At 37.2% G+C, this 24,981-nt stretch overlaps 1 protein-coding gene across 8 annotated transcripts in view; it reads right to left on the reverse strand.

Moving 5' to 3' along the window:
* The window catches only part of ZMYM6 (zinc finger MYM-type containing 6), a 40,455-nt gene that overhangs the window by 9,739 nt on the left and 5,735 nt on the right, over window positions 1-24,981 (reverse strand). For 5 of the 8 annotated variants that reach the window (XM_034648939.1, XM_011222231.3, XM_034648925.1 and 2 more), the window contains 12 exons: window positions 19,903-19,987; window positions 18,827-19,076; window positions 14,995-15,169; window positions 14,706-14,897; window positions 12,058-12,208; window positions 11,309-11,424; window positions 10,206-10,499; window positions 9,878-10,028; window positions 8,650-8,822; window positions 7,398-7,545; window positions 6,046-6,186; window positions 5,572-5,609 (listed from right to left, as the gene is read on the reverse strand). In XM_034648939.1, the coding sequence (XP_034504830.1) occupies window positions 5,572-5,609; window positions 6,046-6,186; window positions 7,398-7,545; window positions 8,650-8,822; window positions 9,878-10,028; window positions 10,206-10,499; window positions 11,309-11,424; window positions 12,058-12,208; window positions 14,706-14,897; window positions 14,995-15,169; window positions 18,827-18,963 (1,716 nt within the window). In that variant the 5' untranslated portion in view covers window positions 18,964-19,076; window positions 19,903-19,987. Of the gene's footprint in view, window positions 1-5,571; window positions 5,610-6,045; window positions 6,187-7,397; window positions 7,546-8,649; window positions 8,823-9,877; window positions 10,029-10,205; window positions 10,500-11,308; window positions 11,425-12,057; window positions 12,209-14,705; window positions 14,898-14,994; window positions 15,170-16,340; window positions 16,433-18,826; window positions 19,077-19,902; window positions 19,988-24,981 lie in introns of those variants that run through there. The other 3 variants (XM_019797406.2, XM_034648946.1, XM_034648943.1) reach the window with 3 other exon arrangements.

Here is a 24,981-nt window from a genome sequence, read left to right on the forward strand (position 1 = left end):
GAAGAATTAATATTGTTAAAACGCCCTTACTACCCAAAGCAATCTACAGATTCAATGCAATTCCCACCAAAATACCAACAACATTTCTCACAGAACTAAAACAAAGAATTCTAAAATTTGTATGAAACCACAAAGACCTTGACTAGCCAAAGCAATCTTGAGAAAGAAAAACAAAGCTGAAGGTATCACACTCCCTGACTTCAAACTATACTACAAAGCTATAGTAACCAAAACAGTATGGTACTGGCATGAAAACAGACACAAAGATCAATGGAATAGAACAGAGGACCCAGAAATAAACCCACCCATATATGGTCAATTAATCTACACCAAAGGAGACATGAATATATAGCAGATAAAAGACAGTATCTTCAATAAATGGTGTTGAGGAAAACTCAACAACTACATGCAAAAGAATGAAACAAGGGATGCCTGAGTGGCTCAGTTGGTTAAGCGTCTGACTCTTGATCTCAGCTCAGGTCTTGATCTCAGGGTTGTGAGTTCAAGCCCCACATCAGGCTCTATGTTGCGTGAAGAGCCTACTTTGAAACTGTCTTACACCACATAGAAAAATAAATATGAAATGGATTAAAGACCTGAATATAAGAGCTGAAACCGTAAAACTCCTAGAAGAAAACATAGGAAGTTAGCTACTTCCTTTAGAAGATTTTTATTTATTTATTTGAGAGAGAGAGAAGGAGCACGAGCAGGGGGAGGAGAAGAGGTGGGGAGAGGGAGAGAGAGAGTCTCTCAAGCAGACTCCTCGCTCAGCACAGAACCCAACAGAGGGCTCAGTCTCACAACCCGGAGATCACAACCGGAGCCAAAACCAAGAGTTGGACACTCAACTGACTGAGCCACCCAGGCACCCCAGGAAGTTAGCTATTTGACATTGGTATTAGCAACATTTTTTTGGCAAGAGCAACAAAAGCTAAAATAAACAGAATTATATCAAACTGAAAAGCTTCTACACAAAGAGGGAAAGGATAAACAAAATGAAAAGGCAATCTACTGAAAGGGAGAAAATATTTGCAAACCATCCATCTGATAAGGGGTTAATATCCAAAATATATGAAGAACTTACACAACTTAGTATCAAAAAAATAAACAACCCAGTTAAAAAATAAGCAGAGGACTTCAATAAGCATTTTTCCAAAGAAGACATACAGATGGTCAACAGACACATGAAGAAATGATCAACATCACCGTTATCAGGGAAAGACAAATTAAAACCACAACGATTTATCACCTCAAACCTGTCAGATTATATATTATAAAAAAGAAAAATAATTACAAGTGCTGGCAAGGATGTAGAAAAAAAAACCCTCCTACACTGTTGATGAGAATGTACACTGGTACAGCCCCCATGGAAAACAGTATAGAGTTTCCTCAAAAAATTAAAAATAAAACTACCATATGATCCAGCAATTCCACTTCTGGGAATTTATCCAAAGAAAACCAAAACACCAAAGTAAAGAGACATGCACCCCAAAGTTCACTGCAGCATTATTTACAATAGCCAAGATACAGAAGCAACCTAAGTGTTCACTGATGGATGGATGAATAAAGATGTGATGCACGCACATGCGTGCGCGCACACACACGCGTGCGCGCACACACACAGGAATATAACTCAGCCATAACAAAGAATGAAATCGTGCCATTTGCAACAACACAGATGGACCTAGAGGGTATTATGCAAAGTGAAATAAATGAAATAAGTCAAACAGAGAAAGACAAGTACCATAGGATTTCACTTTGTAGAATCTAAAAAACAAAACAAACAAATAAAGCAAAACAGAAACAGACTCATACATAAAGAAAACTATTGGTTATCAGAGAGGAGGTGAGGTTGGGGGGGGCAGGCAAAACAGGTGAAGGGGATTAAGAGGTACAAAATTTAGTTATAAATAAGCCATGGGGATGTAACGTACAGCGTAAGAAACATAATAACTTTGTATGGTGACAGACGGTAACTAGACTTATTGTGGGAATCATTTTGTAATGTATATAAATATCTAATCACTATGATGTACTGATATACTCCTGAAACTAAGAGGATACAGTATGTCAACTATACTTCAATTAAAGAAAAAAACTTACGGGTGTCTGGGTGGCTTAGTCGGTTGAGCTTCTGACTCTTGATTCCGCTCAGGGCATGATCTCGGGGTCATGGGATTGAGCTCCACTTGGGGCTCATGCTCAGTGAGGAGTCTGCTTGAGATTCTCTACCTCTCACTCCTCCCTCTGTCCCTCCCACTCATGCACATGTGTGTTCTCTCTAAAATAAATCTTTTAAAAAGAAACTTAAATTTTAAAAGAAAAAAGAGAGAGAGGAGAGAAAAAAACTAAGCAAATAAGCCCAATCTAATAATGGTTAATTCTCAATGGTGGGAATACAGTAGAGCAGGAGTTGGCAAAGTATGGAGTGGACCAAGTCCAGTCCACCACCTGTTTCTGTAAATATAATTTCATTGGAGCACAGCCACTCGCTCATTTATGGATGGCCTATGGCTACTTCTGCACTACAATGGCAAAGGTGAGGAGCTGCAACAGAGTCTGTATGGCCTGCAAGGTCTAAAACATTTACGACCTAGATCTTTAGAGAAAGTTTACTGACTTTTGCAGATTTTCTCCTTTGTACTTTACTGTATCTCACCTTTCCCTGAAATTTAAGACTATTTAAATAACTTGAAGGAGATTCACACTAAAGCCCCAGAGAAACAAAAGAAGATTCTAAAACCGTCAGGTTTTTAAACATTGTAAGAGTACTACATTATTTATTATTATACTTGCTACAGACTAAACTGAAAATATTAATCAGAGCTATTCTATAACACAGCTTAAATGACTGGTGAATTATAGAGGTACTCCACATAGGGGAAAAAATATATAGGGCAGTCACACTTAATATGAGAGATGTATTCCTGAAAACCCTGAATAATTCAAACTGTCGCATACATATAGAGGAGGGATGCATTCTCAGAATACATAAATCTACAACCAATATAGAATGTTTTCTTTTTTTTTTTTTAAGATTTCATTTACTTGAGAGAGAGAGAGAGAGAATACATGAGCGGTGGGGAGGGGCAGAGGGAGAGGGACAAACAGACTTCCAGCCAAGAAGGGAGCCCCAGAAGGGGCTCAATCCCAGGACCCTGAGATCATGACCTAAGCCAAAGGCAAACACTTTTTTTTTTCAATTTTTTTTTTAATTTTAAAGATTTTTATTTATTTATTTGTCAGAGAGAAAGAGAGCGCATACGCACAGGCAGGGGGAGTGGCAGGCAGAGGGAGAAGCAGGCTCCCCGCTGAGCAAGGAGCCAGATGAGGAACTGAATCCCAGAACCCGCATCATGACCTGAGCGAAGGCATTCGCTTAACTGACTGAGCCACCCAGGCGCCCCTATAGAACACTTTAATAATATATACTAATAATGTATTAAGCACAGTATATTAGTATAGTATAAAATGCAGTACATTAATACTTAATTTTATAGTTATATGGTTAATAACAGAATTAATTCTGTAACAGCAATTAACTGATCATGTAATTTTAAAATATAACGTATAATACATAATATAAAAAGTTAACTTAATGGTATTTCATTAACTAATGTAGTATTCTGCCTGAAAAGAATTAAGTAGAAGTTATCATTATCATCTTCCAACAACACAAGTAAGGGAAGAGTTAAAAAGTATCGAATTAGCAGAAGTTGTCTCTCCATATCACCAGGAATGCTAGTCTGAGTCCTTGGAAGACTTCTAACAAATGGATCTGATGTGGCTGGTTCTTGCCTATCATTTTTTTTTCACTGAGGGTTTTTTTTTCTTTTCACTGAAGATGTCTTGATATGCAGACACACTGTCCATTTTTCACCTTGCCACCATGAAACAGCAATCCACATTTGGATCATTTCCTTTAATAATAGCAATTGCTGCTGGAATATGGCCAAAAGCATATGCCAGTTACTTCACTGCTGGCTGTTGTGCGGAAGGTCCAGGCTAACTGCTGGGGCCCTGTTTTTCTAATTCTAGCAAGTCTTCCTTTATTAATCCATGGAGAACAACCCAAGCAAAATGTCAACATCCCCTTCACCAACCTTGCACAAATTCACCTTCTCTACCACTTTCACAGATTCTGTATTAGGTGTGAGGCTGTCTTCCCAGTTAAAGCCTCTTTAGATTATGGTAAAGCTGAAATGTTTTTGATAGCTTCAGTTAGCAGATACAGCTTGCTCGCTCATTTTTATATTCTTAAAACCTCGGTAGGCTTTAAAATTGGAAAGCCAGCCATGACTTGTAGTAAACCTTTTTGTCTCGCTTTCAATTCCTTTCAAATCATCAAAACACGTCATGCCTTAGCACAGGCAATGGCTTGGCCTTAGAGGTGCATTACGGCAGCACTGATCTTGCAGCCCCGTTGCCAGGATTTTTTCCCATTGATTCCATTATTTTTGCCTGGTTAGAAGATATTTTTATGTGAACTAAATGATGTGCCCTCTTTAATGCTGCTTTTGGGGGGGGGGGTTGAGCATTATCTCTAATTATTCTGCAGGTTTCACTCTCCTAAATGAACAGCACGGGAGTTCACAGCCGAGGCCCGGACTTCATCACAGAGCCCTGTAACATCTAACTTCTGTTCCAAAGGTACTGCATTTGGGGCACATTTTTAGCACTAGCACCACTACTTAATGAATTTGAATAACAATGTTGTATGATATATAAAAATATTTTTAATTATACCAAAAACAAATGTTAAGAGAACAGCCAAAACAGTCACCAAAAGCGTTAACCCAAGAAAGACCTAATACATTAGGTTCATATGATATTGATAAAGGATGATGGGAATTTTGTTTCCTGCTAACAAAAGACACAGACAACAATGACATAGTTTGCAATCCTTTCAGGCTGCCAGATTTGAAATTATGCATTTCTTCAAAATATTTTTTTTAATTTTGGAAAGTTTCACAATATTTCAAATTTGAGACATAAAGTGGGAATTTAAATGTATTTTTACTTTGCACTATTTTCAGCCTCACATAATTTGAAGATGCATAAAACACCACACTGAACTTTTTCAGGAGACTTTCTCCTCCCTCCCGTTCTTTCCTTCCTTCCTTCTTTCCTTCCTTCTCTCCTTCCTTCCTTCCTTCCTAGGTCCCACACCCAGCATGGAGCCCAGCATGGGGCTTGAACCCTGAGATCAAGATCTGAGCTGAAATCAAAACACTTTAACTGACTGAGCCACCCAGGCGCTCCTCAAGAGACTTTCTAGTCTTAAAGAAAAATACTTGAATGTAGTAAAAGAGAAAAATAAGCAACCAGATGGAATTAACAAGTATTTAAGGAAATTAAGGAGACAGAACACAATGAAATAAATCAGAAACGCATTCTTATTAATGATGTAACTTTAAGATACCAAAACAAAACTAGCACATAATAGATTACTCTTTTTACAAGAGTAAGCTGCAAACAGAAATATATTCAGGTACGTATTAGAATGCTACATCCAAAATGAAAATAAACACAAGTGGGGTTATGAGGAAAAATATTAACAATAAAACTTACGTCTTCGATGATCTTTGCTGCCTCTTTAGTAACTGCACCTGTTATAAATTAAAACATACATTATCCCCAGAATATACAGATGTAAACACTGAGACCAAGAAACTGCTTTCCTCTTACTAAAGGTGGGCCAGAGTCTAGTCCAGAATTTCACAAAAAAATGGTCCAAGGAAACTGGACATCAATATCATCTGGGCTGCCTGGTAAAGATTCTTGGGCCTCAATCTCATCCAGCTGTATTAGAATCTCCAGTGATAAAGGCAACTACATTGAAATCACTTAGGTTCTTAAAAAAATAAACTATACATGCTACTCCTTCTCTACCCAGGCCAACCTACTTGCTACCTACTTCCCTCTGAGAAAAAGCGCCATGTTTCCTTATATAAATATAAATGTAAATATTAGCAACAAAAGCTACTTAGACTAGACAGCATTCACTTCTACAGTCTAACCAAATGCCTTTACGTCAAGTCATACCTTTTAAAACACTGTTAGTGCTCCCTGTAGGCTGCGTAGGAGATATTTTTGCCAATGACACCACACTGGTTATAACTGGTATTGTATTTTTCCTTGCAGAAGGGAGCTCCACTGAAGCAGTCTGCACCTTATAAATGTTTACTGATTAAAGTAAAAAAGTAAGACCTCGTATAAACAAAAGGGTTACACACAAAAAAACCCCTGTTTAACGACTAAGTTTTCAAGGAGCAGTACAAATATCTAACTCTGTATAAAGAATGATTCTGGTCAGATTAACATTCATTTGGACTTAAAGACAGGCTGATTCTCTAAAATTATCAACTTCAAATGCTATTTAACAGGTAAAAATATAGGTATTAGCTTCAGAATCAACTGGCCTTCTCTATTGGTGAATATTAAAACTCCTTCGCCTAAGCTTGCTTCCAATAAAAATTTAACATGATAATTTAAAAAAATAAGTTGGTGAGGCACCTGCCCATTAAATGGTTTTTTGCCAACCCATGTTATAAAATGAAAATTCTATCAGTGAACTGACTGGTCTTCGGGAATGGATGATGGCATAAAACACTGGCAAGTGGCATATGTGATTAAGGTGATGATCAGTAAGACTGCAAAGGCAGACAAGGGCCAGACTTCAAGGACAAAGCACATGGATTCTGTCAATTCAACAGCACTCCAGGCTTTGATCAGAGAGCACAATACCAAATGTTTTGAACCTAACTCAGAGAAGTTCTACTTCAAGGAGCCACTTCAAGAGCATGCCACACATGTATCTATTCATCTGGATATTCTGACCATATTAGCTGTCCTACTTGCAAAATTATTTTATTCTTAGCCAAAAAAACTTTGCTAACTATGAAAAACTGGTCTACTTTATTTTTTCTGATATAATTAATGTGTTGGTTCTTTTTCCTTGGCTATAAGCAAGCTCTGGATCAAATCTTACGCCAGTCACAGAAACTAAATTAACATACTTATAGCCTCTCCCTTTGTTTGCCCTGTTTTTCTTTTTTTTTTCTTCTAGTTTATTAACTGAATAACATATATCTCTTAGTGGAAGTTACTTATGTATAGATAAATTCAATCAAAAGCAATCAAATCTAACTTTCCTATAAAATTAGTACTTACAACATTTACTGATTTCCTGATGTGTTTGACTATGATAGCAAAAAACATCAGGATTAACTCTCCCTGAAGGGCAATCTTTAAGAATTCTTACAGGAAAATTTAAGGAAATCCAAGCTATTCGAATCCAGTAAAATTTTGTTTTTATTATATTATTTACAACTGTGTGTGCTAATAGTATATCCTAGCACTGACATAAAGATTCTGTTAGCCAAGTTTAATTTTACCTTTATTTTGTGAAATAGGGTCATTCATAATTTGCCGATGACAAAACTCCAAGACACAAAATAAGTTACAGAAATGTTTGATGTTTCCTCGCCATTTTATGGACTCACTTAGCTTACCCTGTCGTTTACAGCCATCACACTTGGCCATCTGAGAAAGAAATGTAAGACAGGATAGGCTTAAAACCACAAAATAATGAAACGATAACATTAATCATAAAACTAGAAGGCACTATGAAAACAGGATGTAGAAGTTAGGTGAGATCACAAAATATAAGGTTTAAAATAATGTGGTTAAAAATAGATATACTTATTTGTTTCCACATAGATGCCCTCAATATACAGAATATAAAAACTGATCTCCCATTTTCAAAATTTTGGATGAAGGAATCTAAAGACAGTTTCTACTTTTAAGAGGTTAAGAAGCAGCATAATGCAGGAGAAAGAATATGGACTTTGGAGTTGTAATTGATTCTTCAAAAAATATTTAACTAGGTATCCTTTGTCTTGAGCACTGAGATAGTTTCCCGGTCATATAGTTATGATAAAGACATACTTCTCCACCAAGATTGTATTTTAGGGGGTAGGTAGGAAAAAAAAAAAAAACCAGATGATTTCATTCAAGTATTACAGATGCTGTCTAACTATCACCTACCAGCTTCTCGAAGGGTACATTACTTATCCTCCTTGGCTCTTGCTCTTTTTCCTGGTTTATAAACTGGTAGTAATACACCTACCTCTAAGGATCGTAGTGAGGATTAAATAAAATAACATTTATGAAGCATTGGGTGTGTATTAGTGGTTCAATTAATTGTAGCTTTCACAGTTAGCCTTCCAAAAAAGTAATTTTTTTAAAAGGTAGTAAGGAGGTCAGTCATAGTCACTTGACCTATTAAGTGAGAACAAGGTCTGACTTCTAATTCATCACCGTAACCTTCTGAGAGAGCCACTTAAGGCAACATAACAATGTAAGGTTCTAACTTGAAAGAATTGTTATACATAAGGTCGATATGCCTGAAGAGAAAGCAAAATATAAAAATAAAAGGAACATATGTTCAAACAACAACATCTCTAGAAATCCTATATTCTTTACCCACAAAATTTTGTATTTCTATTCAATTAAACTTTGTTTTAGGAGCCCATAATTTATTTTACCCAGCTCTAAACACTAAATTTTACTTCACATGATCCAAATATATTTTAAGAAAATAATTTGTACTAACTTCAGAAAGCCAAAAAGGTATGTTACATTTACCTGATAAAACAAAACTGTAAATTTGGACATGCAATCTTCACAACAAAACTCTTCTAACTTGCCCTCCAATCGATTTTCTACCAAATTAGGGGATGTCTGTGAGCAATAACTGCACATCTTACAGTAATTTCCCCATCGTTCTCCAAAGTCACGGGCAGAGAGGAATTTGCAAACTGAGAACCAGAAGGGATGAAAGGAAGAAACATCAAACTTACATTAACCTAAAGGAGATAAAGTGAGTTTCCACAGTCTCAGGTACCAGCTAAGCTAATTTCTACATACTTGACATAATTACTTGCTTCTAGGATAGGAGCAAGCATAGTCTCTATATTCACAAAACAAACTCGTATCACCTTTTAAATATACTCTAAATATTAGGCCATCTATTTTCAGAAACATCAGAGATATAAAAGTTTCTTAAGCCAAGAAGCAGTAATTGCTTAAGTACCCTCTTTACAAGTGGGTGCAAGAACAGAAAGATCTCTCTAGTCATTGCTAAACTTATGAAGAGATTTTTTACACTCTATACTAATACCATTGACCTAGTTATCTTTCAAAAGTCTTTTTTGAGCTTTAAAGCAATTTATTTAAGATTACTGTAATTTAAAAAATCATCACAAGCCAGTCATATCACAAATATATTACAATATTTAAAATTTTCTTCAGGGCGCCTGGGTGGTGCAGTCAGCTGAGCATCCAACTCTAGGTTTCAGCTCAGCTCATGATCTCAGGGTCATGGGATCAAGCCCCACATTGGGCTCTGTGCCCAGCGTGCAGTCTGTTTAAGACTCTCTTTTCCTCTGCTTCTCCCTGCCATGCGTTCTCTTTTTCTAAAATAAATAAATCTTGAAAAAATTTTTTTCAGGGCGCCTGGGTGGCACAGCAGTTAAGCGTCTGCCTTCGGCTCAGGGCGTGATCCCAGCGTTCTGGGATCGAGCCCCACATCAGGCTCCTCCACTATGAGCCTGCTTCTTCCTCTCTCCCACTCCCCCTGCTTGTGTTTCCTTTCTCGCTGGCTGTCTCTATCTCTGTCGAATAAATAAAAAAATCTTTAAAAAAAAAAAAAAAAAATAGTTAAGTAAGCATCAACTCAAGAAAAAAGCCTCCAATTATACCTCATAAAACAAAATTACTTGAAAATTAATTACAGATGAATGGCCCAACTCAGTATGAATTACTTTATAACAACATGCTCTGTGGATAGAACTGAACTGCTTGTTTTCTTTACCTTCACTACAGAATGGCTTATCAACCCCTGAGAATCGGACAGTCTCCTTTATAATTTTCTGCAGTTTACAGTAGTCACACATTGCCATAACTTTATTTTTCTTTTTGTATTCATCAGAGCAAGTTTTGCCACAAAACAGAAACATTTTACCCTGCAGAGGGGAAAAAAAAAAAAAAAAACAGTCATTAAGACCTAATTAAAGTGTTGCTTTATCTTTAAGAAACCATTCTTCTCATTTCAAAGCAAATTAAGTGACTGTCAAAGATGAAAAGACAAATGCTTCTGACGGATATGTTTATATTCCAACCCTTTCACGATTTCTCTTTACCTTGTAGAAAAGGAGTTCTGGTTTTGTGGCAAACAGATGGCTACAGTGTTGACACTTGAGTTTAACAAGTGTCCGAGCTACAGCAACTTGCTGGGATTGGGCAACAAGAGGCCGGAAGCCAGCTGTGGCAGAGGCAGAACTGCTGATGGAGCCAGTGGGACCGGAACCGGGACCGGCAAAGGTGTTACCTCCTGCAGCCGACACTGCTGACCCAGAGGGTGGGCTTACAACCACTTGGCCCTGAGACGGGGGTGCCACTGAAGAGTTTGTTCCTTTTGGTTTGTTAAATACATTCTGGAAGAACACAAATAAGGCAAAGATTTTAGCGACTGAGAAGTAATATGACTGCGGTAATTTTTGTTTTCTTGTTTTAATAAATTAATGCCCGAACAAATATTTCCTTAACACTGTATAAAGTAGTCCACAGAAAGAGTTTAAATGGCATACTTCCAGAATAGAAGGACTGAGAAATGCAACAGTATAAGGTTAAGGAATGGAATTCAGGCTTCCCAAACACCTTTAATACAGGGCTCTAATAAATTAAAGCAGACCCCTTCTTTCCCCCAAAATACCCCTCCACTGTAACTCCCATCACCAATCAGCCTCTGATGGCCATGAAGAGCATGGTGGCCACCAGTACTCTCTTTTGCCCTGGTGCCAGGGACACTGTATCAGGCATCTTGCCACCCCAGAAGGTCACTAAACTCCACTTTCTCCATCTATCTCAGAGAGTGAGGAACAAATGGGACAAGTCAGTGGAGGCTCACAATTTCATGCCAGGAGTCATTATGTATTTGGCCCAGGATGAGAGGAAGGGACACATGAGCACCTATCTGAACCGTATCTTAGTTTCCATCCTTTTGAAAGGGAGAGAACCAAGGGCAAAAGTAGGAGGGAAAAGTAGTTTAGGAAAGGACCCTGAATTAGGAAGACGGCACCGAGGTTCAATACTGGCTGAGACATTTTGCAGAAATGACTTCAGGGACCAGAGTTGAACAAAATTTCTTTCTAACTAAAATCTAATCTTTTGTAAAAATGGACCTTCGGCAGTTAGACCAATGCCTAAGAGAACCTCAGGGGTAAAAGACGACCCGAGATCATACCTGGAAAGCCACCACACAACTGGAGCTGCAGAAGCTGTATATAGTTCCATTGGACATGGCGAGGTGATACTGAGGGATTGCTGAAGTTTTACAACTATGACATGAAACCTGGACACCTGGGTCACAAAAAATAAAAACCAATGAATAAGCTACCTAGATGAACAAATGATCCAAAAGTGTACCAGAAGGATTAAAAAATACTCAGTAATATACAAAACCAAAATCAAGCAACTTTACACTAATCTGTGCTAAATGCAACTAATTGCAGTGAAGTCCTTCTTACACAAAAATTTGGAACTTCCAAGTGCTGCTTGTTCATTTTTTTTTTTTTAAGATTTTATTTATTTATTTGACAGAGATAGAGACAGCCAACAAGAGAGGTAACACAAGCAGGGGGAGTGGGAGAGGAAGAAGCAGGCTCATAGCGGAGGAGCCTGATGTGGGACTCGATCCCATAACACCGGGATCACGCCCTGAGCCGAAGGCAGACGCTTAACCGCTGTGCCACCCAGGCGCCCCCATTTGTTTGTTTTTGTCTTTCTTTTCACATAGACACTATAAAATAAATACCTCAACCAAAAAAATCAGTGAAAAACTATTTTCACTTAAAAATGAGCTCTCTGAAACTAAATCTGGGGTCTCAATTTAACCACATAGATAAATTCGGTTTGTAACAAAATGAAAGAAAAGCAGCTACATTGTTCTTCAACAGTTACTATATCTATAAATTTACCGAATTTAAACATTACCTGAAGAAATAACAGTCTTAACTCTGTAAGCAGACAAGCAATTAATAGAGCAGAAAAGCTCGGTTTTTCCTGAGTCATTGGTAGTCTCAATCATTTCAGCTGAGGGCCTCAATGATTTCCCCAAGGCATATGGAGGAGTTTGGGCTGAATTCTATCAAGAAAATAAAATAACATTTAGATACCTAGCACAAACATACAAGTTGTTTAAGAAAAGAAAAAAGAAAAGCTACCTACAAAGACTGCCTCTGGCTGAAATATTTGAACATGACTATGAGGCCACTTTAAGTATAGATTTTCCTGGAAGTTGGGATGTGGGAAAAGTAAGTTCTTTCAGACAATAATAAAACATAAACTGAAGAAAATTAGTAACTACTCATGTATATTAACCACAAAACACATTAAAAGTAATGACTCTGGCATTTGTAAATGCACTTTTCTCATTACAAAGGATCAAAGATGACCAGGCAATCCATGAACCAAAGGGCCATCCTCAGCAGACCTTGGACATCAATCTAGAAGATCATCTACCACCTTTAAGGTTACTTAACCAGTACGACACTTCAGCAGGAGGAAACAGAGATGATGTTTAATGTATATTAGGAGATCTTACAGAATTACCTGTTTTCCAACCTGAGTTCACAATAAAATCTGCCCATAACTTTACTCATGTTTTAAGAAACAATAATAATGATGGTTACCATTTATATAAATTACCAATATTTTTACTTATTCAGTGCTCACCATGAGCTAGATCTTATACTAAATAACTTACATACTGTATCATAAAATCCTTTCAACAACATTGTGAGACACTTTAAGAAATTATATTAACAGAAAGTTTAAATTAATTTTAATTCAATTAACAAACAGAAAAGTGGGAGATTAAACATTTCATCTCACTCCAAAGTTCCAGACTAACCATTACACTATACTGTCACTGACACGAGATAAAGTCTCTTCAATAAGAAGTTGTATGGGGTAGGTATTTACCCCAAAGATACAACTGTATGATCCAAAGGGGCACTTGCACCCCAATGTTTATAGCAGCAACATCCACAATAGCCAAACTATGAAAGAGCCCAGATGTCCATCGACAGATGAATGGATAAATACACACACACACAATGGAATAGTTACTAATACTAATACTACTCAGCCATCAAAAAAATGAAATCTTGCCATTTGCAATGGCATGGATGGAACTAGAGGGTATTATGTATGCTAAGTGAAATAAAGTCAATCAGAGAAAGAAATTATCATATGATCTCACTCAAATGTGGAATTTAAAAAACAAAACAAAGGATCATAGGGGAAGGGAGGGAAAAATAAAACAAGATTAAATCAGAGAGGGAGACAAACCATGAGAAACTCTTAATCACAGGAAACAAACTGAGGGTTGCTGGAGGGGAGGTGGGTGGGGGGATGGGGTAACTGGGTGATGGACATTAAGGAGAGCACGTGATGTAATAATGAGCACTGGGAATTATATAAGACTGAGAAATCACTGAACTCTACCTCTGAAATTAATAATACTCTGTATGTTAATTAAACTGAATTTAAATTTAGAAAGTTCTATAGGGAATTAAATAGTAGGAAAATACAAATTGTGAAGTTTCACTACATAATCTTCCTGGTAAAAGAGGAACATTATTTATGCAGTTGACAGAGTATAATACCAACAACAAAATTAGGAAGAGAAATTTTTGGATCATGTATATAAAAATCACATGGATTTTATTTTATTTTACTCTTGTGAAAAAAGTAACCTGCCAAAAGTGGTTAATTCCTAGAAAAGGGAAACTTTCAAAGATGAATGTCCACTACCAACTGCTCAGAGGAATTAAAAATAAATCAAACTTGCTAACTGAAATAAAAATTTTTAATGATCATTTATATCCTTTTTTAGAAAAATGATTTCTTAAAGATTTCAAATCATTCCACAATAACTAACAAAATTGATCTATTTAGTAACCAAATGAATCCATTATTCATTACAACAAATAAAAATTAGCTAAACTAGTCTAATAAAGGCATGTGCCAAAATAATTACAATTCATTCCAAAACACATTAAAAATATATATATATATATAGTTTAAGATTTTATTTATTTCAGAGAGAGAGAGAGAGTTGCACAAGTGGGAAAGACAGGCCGAGAGGAGAGGGAGAAGGAGATTCCCTGCTGAACAGGGAGCCTGATGTGGGGCTCGATCCCAGGACCCTGGGATCATGACCTGAGCTGAAGGCAGATGCTTAACCCACTGAGCCACCCAGGTGCCCCAAAAAATGTATTTTCTAAAAGGAAAAAAATATGCTTTAGATCCACTAATTTTATCATCTATAATTGGTCATAGTTTATTTACAATAATGTAGAACTTTCTTCACTTATCAATATATCACTTATCAATATATCAATATATCACTCCTAGCAAAACATGAAATTCCATTTGTGAATTCCTGACCATGATCCGGTTCACCTGTATCACCTCACTACCATAATCAACACTTACACCACTGAAATCTACCCCACTTTTCTGCAGGGGAACTCATACACCAAGATCAACTCATCTTGTTTATTTTGCACTTCATCCCCGCAGGGCCACCCTGGAAGGAGCGAGCCTAACTATGTGTGACAGACAGATCTTCATACCTGTTTATACGCTGTGACACTTGTGGAACTAAAAACCTTCTGGGACTGGCACGGGCCAGAGCTACTATAGCAGTAGCTTCCACAGTTCTCGCAACAGTTCATGGTGAGGTTGTTGGCGGAGTGAAATTTTGAGAAACAGGCATCACTACAAAGACCATGCACCACATTTTGATATTTAACTTCAAATCGAATCTAGGAAATAAAAAACAGACACATCCAAAATCAGCAAAGCCAATTAAAAATCTTGGATCTTTGAGCAGAATCCCAATAAAGGTACAACGTGACTTACATCAGCATTCTTCTGACACATACTGCATTTGGTTGAAATGCTATTGGTATATATGGTGACAACAGGTTTTTTCTTTAGCTCATAAGAAGAAAGACATGATTGGCTGCAGAAATCTTTGCTAGGAGAAGAATTTTCAAATCGGGTTGTGATCACATCCTTTGGATTTAAAATGTCTCTAAAAATAAATAACAAAAGCAAAATGAAATGTGTTCTTCATAACTGTAATTTCTTCCTCACTGTGAGTTAAAATAACTACATTTACTAAGGGCAGCTACTGCATAGAAGAAAACAGCTGGCCTGGGATAAGGCGTCTGGAAACCTGAGTTTGATGACTAGTTCTGTTACTTAACTGAGTGACAGTGAGTAAAGTAATTACTCTCTCAATTTTTCGTGGATAACATGGGTTTATGATACTTAATTTATGGATGTGTTGAGGGAAAATTATATTTAAAATCTATCCAGCCAGATGTTCATGACAAAAACAGTGAGGCTTCCATCTCCAACCAAGTCTCATCCACTGGAGCCAATGGAACAAGTGGCCATCCCACAACTCCAGACCAAAATACACTTGTCCTCTTACTAGCCAGCAGCTGCCAAGAGTCAAAACATGAGTGAGACAAGGAATGACATGTTTTGGGGGTTTTTTTAATTGAAATGCAAGATTTGGGAAATAGATGAACTACCAAAGATTAATATAAAAAATTAGCATGATATATAAAACTTAACTATAAATGAAGAGAGCAAAGCAACAGATAACAAAAGGGCTATTAAGGTTCGGTAGCAGAGGACAGATGGAATTAAGAATAAGAAAGAACACTAAAAATCGAGTCGTTCTGTAAGACTCCTCAAGTTATTTTGTAAGAGCTCATTTCTGTAATGAGCACCAACAGTAAAAACAAAGGCTAAGTATTGTCATTTTTCTGACCAGTATAAAAAACTAAAGGAAATGGTCATTAATTAGAAGCCCTAGTAGAGGCCACAAAGAATATAATGCAATATTATACACAGTAATGTGTACTGAGTAATTAGTATGTACCAGACACTGTTCTTTTTATTCCAATTATCCAACTTAATTATCACAAAAATTCTGTGAGGTAAGTATTATAATTGCCCCTTTACAGATGAGGAGACCAAATCAGAAAGGTTAAACAGTTTGTCAAGGTCACACAGCTCGTTAGCAGTGAAGCCAGAATACAAACTCTAGGCAGTCTGATTCCACAGTCCATGGAGTTAATCATTCCACTATTCTGCCTCCCATCCTGTGCCTTTATCATACGGAACTATTCCATGGTAAACTACCAAAGAATAACGATATCAACAAAGTACTTTAATTTTCTAAAACTCACCTAACCTTAAAAATAGGACAGTGAATCTTGGAAACCAAGTGGATACGCTTACACACGGATGAAGTTATTAATTTTGAAAAGTGAGTTTTCTACTAAAAACAAAGCAATAAAGAATGTTATTTAATAATGTGAATCTGCCAGTGGTATAATATTATACATATGTAAACCAACAAGAACGCCTTTTTAATGGAAATCTGTGCACATAAATATAAATGCATTCTAAACCTTATGCATCCAAATGAAACTTGCACCTTAACATTTATCTTAAAAAAAAAAAATACATCTCCCAAAAACATGGCTCCAACATTCTTCTAATTTCTCTTTTATTTACAAGAATTCTAAGAACAGGGGAACCTGGGTGGCACAGCGGTTAAGCGTCTGCCTTCGGCTCAGGGCGTGATCCCAGTGTTGTGGGATCGGGCCCCACATCAGGCTCCTCCGCTATGAGCCTGCTTCTTCCTCTCCCACTCCCCCTGCTTGTGTTCCCTCTCTCTCTGGCTGTCTCTATCTCTGTCAAATAAATAAATAAAATCTTAAAAAAAAAAAAAAAAGAATTCTAAGAACAACTTTTCAATGTTATAGTCAAATCTTATGTTTAAGAGTATGACTCAGTTGAATCGTCTACGACAGTCAACTGATAAAGGCATCAAGCAACTTTTGGCAATTTGCAAAAATCATGATATAAAGATAGATTTGTCACCTAACTTGGTCTAAAGGAATGTTTCATAGGCTCTGAATGCAATGCCAAATCAAGAGATCAAAAAAAGTTTTGAATAAGAGCAGCAGTGTGGTAAAATATCTCTGACAAGAGTGACTATTTTTAAGAGAATAATATGCATTTGGATGTGTAAGTTGTGCTAGTTCTTTAAAATTTAATTCATTTTATTTTGATATTTGATATGTTGAAACAGAGTATCTAGAAACAGAAAACTAAATTTACCCTTCCAGATCAGTTTCATGAGAATGTATAGAAGAGTTTAAGTAAGGTATTAGAAGGACATTTTAGAACAAAACTAAATTTGAATATTTATGTAAAATATTTTTAAATTCCTCTTTCTCTTTAGTTGGAGATTTCCATTTTAACAGGATCTACTTTTAGATACGTAAGGCCAGCACCCAAGCAGATTAAGAAACTATCATCTATCTCCAAAGAAAAAACAGGAGCCTATAAATTCTATGTTAATATACGTAATAATAATTTTATCATTAAAAATAACAGGATCCCACTTATTAAGCATTTGTAAGCCCTGGGCTAATACTTTCATTAAAATCTGAGTAAGTAGATAGTTATTTACTGACAAAGAAATTAAGGCTTAGGAAAGTTAAAAATCTAGACCCAACGTCATATAGCTAGTAAGGGATCAGAGCCATGATCTAAACCAAGCTGGTAACTTTTTCACTCTACATTAATGACTACTGAAAATATAATGTATTCCTAGAACTACACTACCACAGGAATAGGCAGAAAATGCCCAATTTTTCAAACATACTAACATAGAAAAAGAAGTTTATGTGGCTTTGTTGCTATTTCTTCCTTTCTCTGCACCTATGTGTGACTGTAAAGCAAAAAATAATTTCCAACAAAAACTTACAAGGATGTTTTAGAAATAACCACATTACTTTTGTAACCATTTGGAGTTTTTTATCTTCTAAAGAATTAAATAACTGGGGCACCTGGGTGGCACAGTGGTTAAGCGTCTGCCTTCGGCTCAGGGCGTGATCCCGGCGTTATGGGATCGAGCCCCACATCAGGCTCTTCAGCTATGAGCCTGCTTCTTCCTCTCCCACTCCCCCTGCTTGTGTTCCCTCTCTCTCTGGCTGTCTCTATCTCTGTCAAATAAATAAATAAAATCTTTAAAAAAAAAATAAATAACTTACGTAATATATAAGACTACTGTTATTTTATTCTATACTTCAATACTTTCAAGATAATACATAGTTGTGATTGGTCGTTGTCTACAATTACAGGATATATGAGTGGTCCTACAATTCCCACTATTAGTTTATTTCTTTTCACAGTAAAATTTAAGCTCAAAGAGATAGAAAACTGGTTTAGATGACACTTTTAACACCAAGTCTCTTACTTAATATTACAAAACTTGAGAATTTGCAAATTTCTCAATCAACTAAATATTCCATAGCAACATGCTAAAGAGATTTAAAGTAGCAATAGCATCTTTGGTTCTTTTGTTTTTTTAACAATAGCATATTTGAGCTAAACTATATACACACTAAAAAAGTAAAGTAAAGGGGCGTCTGGGTGGCACAGCGGTTAAGCGTCTGCCTTCGGCTCAGGGCGTGATCCCGGAGTTCTGGGATCGAGCCCCACATCAGGCTCCTCCGCTATGAGCCTGCTTCTTCCTCTCCCACTCCCCCTGCTTGTGTTCCCTCTCTCGCTGGCTGTCTCTATCTCTGTCGAATAAATAAATAAAATCTTAAAAAAAAAAAAAGTAAAGTAAAAAGAGATGTAATTAAAAATTTTATACTTTGTACAGTTTGTGCAGGTTTTCTTGGGAGGAGGTGGCACGCAGACAGGTGAAGAATATCCAGTGATGCACCGCGTGGAGCAGAAGAGCTGAGTAGATCCTGTCTTATGATACGCAGTTTGCCCTTTATAAAGCATTTTTTTACAACCAGAACAAAAAACCTGAATAGCTACAGCTGGAACCGAAGGAAGCAATACGTTTGGGCCAGATGATGCAAGAGAAAACTGAAAGCCTGGGGTCAACTGTTGGGCTAGAAATACAAAAGAAGGGAAGGAAAAAAAACAGCTTCAGTATCGACACAAACAAATACACATCCTCCATTTTTTAGGACAAATTCTCAGTCTTGAAATCCAATATTAATGAGTCAATAAACACTCTAAAACAGGGGTTTTCAAACTTTTTTAACCATAACCCATAGTAAGAACTATATTTCACATTATAACTCAGAAGACATACACTTGTATGTTTATGTGTGTAAAATTTAATAACTGAAAAAGTAGTTTCATGAAATTGTTTCCTTACTACATGCATTACACTTTAATACAATCTTATTTTAGTCCCACTTCTTATTTCTTTTTTACTTTTTTTTTGTTTAAGATTTTATTTATTTATTTGACAGAGACAGCCAGCAAGAGAGGGAACACAGGCAGGGGGAGTGGGAGAGGAAGAAGCAGGCTCCCAGCAGAGGAGCCTGATGTGGGGCTCGATCCCAGGACTCCGGGATCACGCCCTGAGACAAAGGCAGATGCTTAACGACTGAGCCACCCAGGCGCCCCACCACTTTTTATTTCTTCATACATACATATATATATTTTTTTTAAGATTTTAAGTAATCTCTACACCCAACATGGGGCTCAAACTCACAACCCTGAGATCAAGAGTCATACACTCCACCAACTGAACAACCAGGCGGCCCTCTACTCCACTTTTTAAAATGCTAGTTAAGACCCAGTTCAAAAAGTTCTGCTTTATCTTAAGGAAAAAAAGACTTACATAAGGAGGTGCTTTCCCTCAATTCTACTAGCCAGAATATACCAATATTAATCATAATTAACTTATACAGTTCTATTTCTTACCAAGAGGACTGTCACCAACTGAAAACACAGCACTGATTTTCAGTTCACTTTCTTGAGTTTTTGGCTGTGGGGCATGTCCGTACTCCTTAGGGGGAAAAAAAAAAAAGAGAGAAATGAATACAGTGTTAGTATCTAAATAAACTAGAAATTCAAGCAAAAACAAATACTGTTCTATCTCTTCTACATTCTAATCATAATCACCTTCACAAATACCTCAAAAGTTAAAATTTACAAGTTGTTAGACTAAATTTAATCTTTACAAGAAGGACCTTTCAGAACTGGAAACTCTTTCATGACAGTTCTAACTACTTTCCAAATCTAATCTCATATATAGGAGTCATACACAGCTATTTCAATGTTGAGCACTACCATTTTTGGGGCTGTGTTTATAATGGAACAATAAATAAAATTAAATCTGAATGATTTAGAGATTGGATCCAATTAGTAATTTTAGCCAACAGACTTACAAACTGTCATATCTGTTAATGGCAGAAAAGACACAAGAGTTTCAGTGCAATCTGTTCATTATACATAAAATCGTCAGAGCCTTTGATTTATCCTAATTATACATTCTTTAAAATGCTTTAAAATATAATCATAAAACAAAATTTTTAAAAGTACATACATCTATTTTGAAAAAGACTGTTCTTTATTCTGAGATCACAACCACCCTACATTTCCTTCGGTGTTAAAATACATATTTCAAAATAAAAACTTTTTAAAAATCATATTCTTTTCTGAAACAATGGTGATAATAAACAGTAGCTGTATTTTCAATATCTCTATCCTTAGGAAAATAAATGACTGATAGGTCATCTCCCAAAGTTACTTTTCGAATTGCTCTGGACTATTACACGCCAAAGACTAGGTACCACTGCATTAATTTACCACTTCCCACAGTGCACATTATGGCACCAAATGAGCTACTGCAATCAGGAACCATGATATCTTCTTTATAGACAAGGAAAGTTAAGTTTAGAGATAGATGGTTCAGCAATTTATTCAAGGTCGCAGAGACATCAAACGCACAGATGGGAATCAAATCCAGGTCTCTTTGTTCCAAAACCCATGCTATCTCCTTCACAGATGTATAAATACAATATTTTTTTTAAAGATTTTATTTATTTATTCAACAGAGATAGAGACAGCCAGCGAGAGAGGGAACACAAGCAGGGGGAATGGNGGGGGAGTGGGAGAGGAAGAAGCAGGCTCATAGCAGAGGAGCCTGATGTGGGGCTCGATCCCATGACGCCGGGATCACGCCCTGAGCCGAAGGCAGACGCTTAACCGCTGTGCCACCCAGGCGCCCCATAAATACAATATTAAAAAATAACTATAGCGGCGCCTGGGTGGTGCAGTTGGTTAAGCACCTGACGCTTTCAGCTCAAGTCCTGATCTCAGGGTTAGGAGATCAAGCCCCACATTGGGCTCATACTCAGCGGGAAGTCTGCTTAGGACTCTCTCTCCCTTTCCCCCTGCCCCTCTCCCCACTTCCCACCCCTCACATGTACTAAAACCTCTCTTTCTCTCTCTCTCATAAATAAATAAATCTTTTTAAAAATTACTATAATAGGGATGCCTGGGTGGCTCAGTCGGTTAAGCATCTGCCTTCGGCTCAGGTCATGATCCCAGGATCCTGGGACTGAATCCCGCATCAGGCTCCTTGTTCAGCAGGGAGCCTGCTTCTCCCTGTGCTGCTCCCCCTGCTTGTGCTCTCTTTCTCTGACAAATACATAAAATCTTTAAAAAAATAAAATAAAGTAAAATCAAATCAAATAATAAAAAATTACTACAATGAATTCAAACCCTGGCCCCCATTGAAAAAGAAGTTTCCCTGCCGTAGTCTCCCATTTCCTTTCACTCATACCACCTGTCACAATACATCATTTCCTATTTATTTGGGTGATAATTTGTTATGTCTAATGCCCTTCTTCTTTCCCCCATATACACAAGATTGAAAGGACCATGCCCGTTAAGGACAGGGACCATATCTGTTTTCCCACCTCGGCACAGTCAACATAACCTAACAGAGAAGACTATGGGTTCTGACAGCAGGCAGAAACAGATGTGATCTTGGTTCAAACAAGTTATTTAATCCCTTCCAGTTTCAATTTCCTTATCTATAAAATATATTATTTAATCCATAGAGCCATTACAGGGGGATAAATGATTTAATACAAACGCAGTTTGTAGCATGATACCTTACAGATAAACCAAAAGTTAAGCATGACTTACACACAAAAATTCTAGCTTTTATTATTATTTTCATAGTTATGGCATTAAATAAATACTTGTTGAATGAATGAATCCAAGTCAATGATCTTAAACATTATACTTAAATAACAATGTTTACTTATTGGCACTTGCAAAAAGAGGAGGAAGTTAAAAGTATCTATATACACCCTCCTTCAACTTACCAAAAAGAATATAAAACTACTTTGCCTTATCATCAACTCAATCTGATATTTTTCTAATATGCCTATTAAATTTTCCTTTTGATTCACAAAGTAACTGCACTAATAAATCAACCCTACAAATTTCCTGCTCCCTGATGTTTCAATTGTACCAAGAAAAAAAAGAAACAACTAAGAACTCCCTCAACACCCTGATTCCCCCCTCCACCATGCCTACAAGTTAATCAACAAACTCTCTTCCTATCTTACAGGAAAAAACAACCTTCTTAAAGATGACTAAAAACAGTGCTAGCATTTGGGATCCCACTCCCTCTCCCTTCTTTCAGCACTCCATACCACCAACATGTATCTTCAGCCTCTCACCACCTCCATGTTGGTTTTTTCTTCTCAGCTTATGAGGAACCTATTTCCTAAGGAACTTCTACTCCCTCTTCTCTCACCTTCCAACCACCCAGAGAGAAAGCACCTCATTATTTCTCTACTTCCTTACTTTGAACCCTGAACCCAATGCTGTCAGGCTACTGCTTCAACTGAAACTATTCTCTTTAAGTTTATTTATATATTTAAGTAATCTCTACCTCCAACATGGGGCTCAAACTCACGACCCAAAGATTAAGAGTTGCATGCTCTTTCAACTGAGCCAGCCAGACACCCCCAACTGAAACTGTTTTAAGATACACCAATCACCTTGCAGTTGCTTAACTCAACAGACACTTTTTAAAGGTTTTATCTTACATGGCTTCTCAGATACATCTGATACTGCCAATGATTCCATTTCATTGTCTTCTGGTTCTGTTACTTCAATTCATTACTATGTCTTAGTATCCTTCATTGATCTTATATTCAGCCCTAAAGTCAATGGTTCTCAAATTCAGTGGCATCAGAAGCCCCTAAAGGTGTTGTTAAGACATCGATTGTTAGGTGCTTGGATGGCTCAGTCAGTTAAGCGTCAGCCTTCCGCTCAGGTCATGATCCTGAAGTACTGGGATCAAGTCCTGCATCAGGCTCCTTGCTCAGCAGGAAGTCTGCTTCTCTGTCTACCGCTCCCCCCCCACCCCACTTCTGATCTCTCTCTCTCTCACACACAGGCTCTCTCTCTCAAATAATTAAAATCTTAAAAAAAAAAAAAAGACATAGATTGTTGGACCTCAACCCCAGAGTTTCTAATTCAGTAGGTATGGAGCAGGGTCCAAGAATATAAATTTCTAACAAGTTTCCAGGTAATGCTGAGGCTGCTGATTGGAGGGACTACTCTGAAGCCACTTTGAAGCCCTAAATTAATCCATTTCCCAGCTTTCTACCCTGAGCTCTTCTCTCCTCTATTTTTGTTCCCTGAATGATCTCATCCACATTCATAACTTCAACTATCACCTATATAGGACTACCAGATTGAGCAAATAAAAATATAAAAGCCTGGTTAAACTTGAATTTCAGATAAACAACAAATACTTTTTTAGTATAAGTATGTCCCAAGTATTGCATATAACATATTAAAAAATAATCACTGTTGGGGTGCCTGGGTGGTGTTGTCACTTAGGTCTCTGACTTGGTTTCTGCTCAGGTCGTGATCTTGAGGTTGTGAGATCAAGCCCCATGTTGGGCTCTGTGCTCAGTGCAGAGTCCTCTTGGGACTCTCTCTCCCTCTCCCCCTGCCCCTCTCCCAAGCTGGCATTTTCTCTCTCAAACAAATAAATAAATCTTAAAAAAAAAAATCACTGTTAACTTGATACAAATTTACCTGGGCATTCTGTATTTTATCTGGCAACACTACACCTACAGGTAGATAACTTTCAAATCTCTATATTTAGAGATACATTTGCATATCCATATATGCAAATGCCTCCCAGTGCAAATTACCGGTTGAATGTCCCACTAGCCCCTTAAACACAACAGATCCCAAACTGCACTTATTTCCCCCCAAATCCTGTTCCTTGCCCCTCAGTAAATAGTATCATCAAAAACTCAACTTACTGAGGACAGAAACTTCTAAGTATTCTGGGATTCCTCCTTGACCCACATGCCTCATATGCTATCTTTAAGTTTGATCAACTCTACCTAAGCATCTTAAATCTATTCTCTTCTTTGTTGTTGAAATACTCGACCACTAAACACACCACATTCTCTCACCTCTCCATGACCTGGCACATTCTATCTTCTCTGCCTGAAAAGCTTAACTGTCACGATTCAAGTGCTGCCTGCCCCGTGAAGACTTCCTCTCCTCTGCAGACAGACTGAAGGGCTCCTTCCCCTATGCTCCCAATGCACCCTAAACAATTTGCTGTTACAATAATTACATACTACTGTGACTTTGTATCTGTACGGAGGTGGCACAAAGCAACAAGAATACAAGTTTGAAGCCAGTTCCTATTCCAGCTCTGTTGCGGCCTTTGAATTTGGTAAATTACCAACCTCTCCTTTCCTCAGTTCCCTCATTTGTTTGTTCGTTTTTTTCAGTTCCCTCATTTGTAAAATGGGGTAAAGATACATCCTTCATGTGGTTGTAGAATTTAAATGAGAATGCACAAGACATGCTTAGCATAGCTTCTGGTGAGGTGCACTCAATAAATAATTACCTCTTATTCCTATATCTCCCCCTTAACAGTATCAATTCCCTTGAGAGCAGAGGCCCTGTCTTTCATCTTTATAGCTCTCCTGAAAACAAAAT

The sequence above is a fragment of the Ailuropoda melanoleuca genome, chromosome 2 (genome assembly GCF_002007445.2).
Source record: "Ailuropoda melanoleuca isolate Jingjing chromosome 2, ASM200744v2, whole genome shotgun sequence".
NCBI lineage: Eukaryota > Metazoa > Chordata > Mammalia > Carnivora > Ursidae > Ailuropoda > Ailuropoda melanoleuca.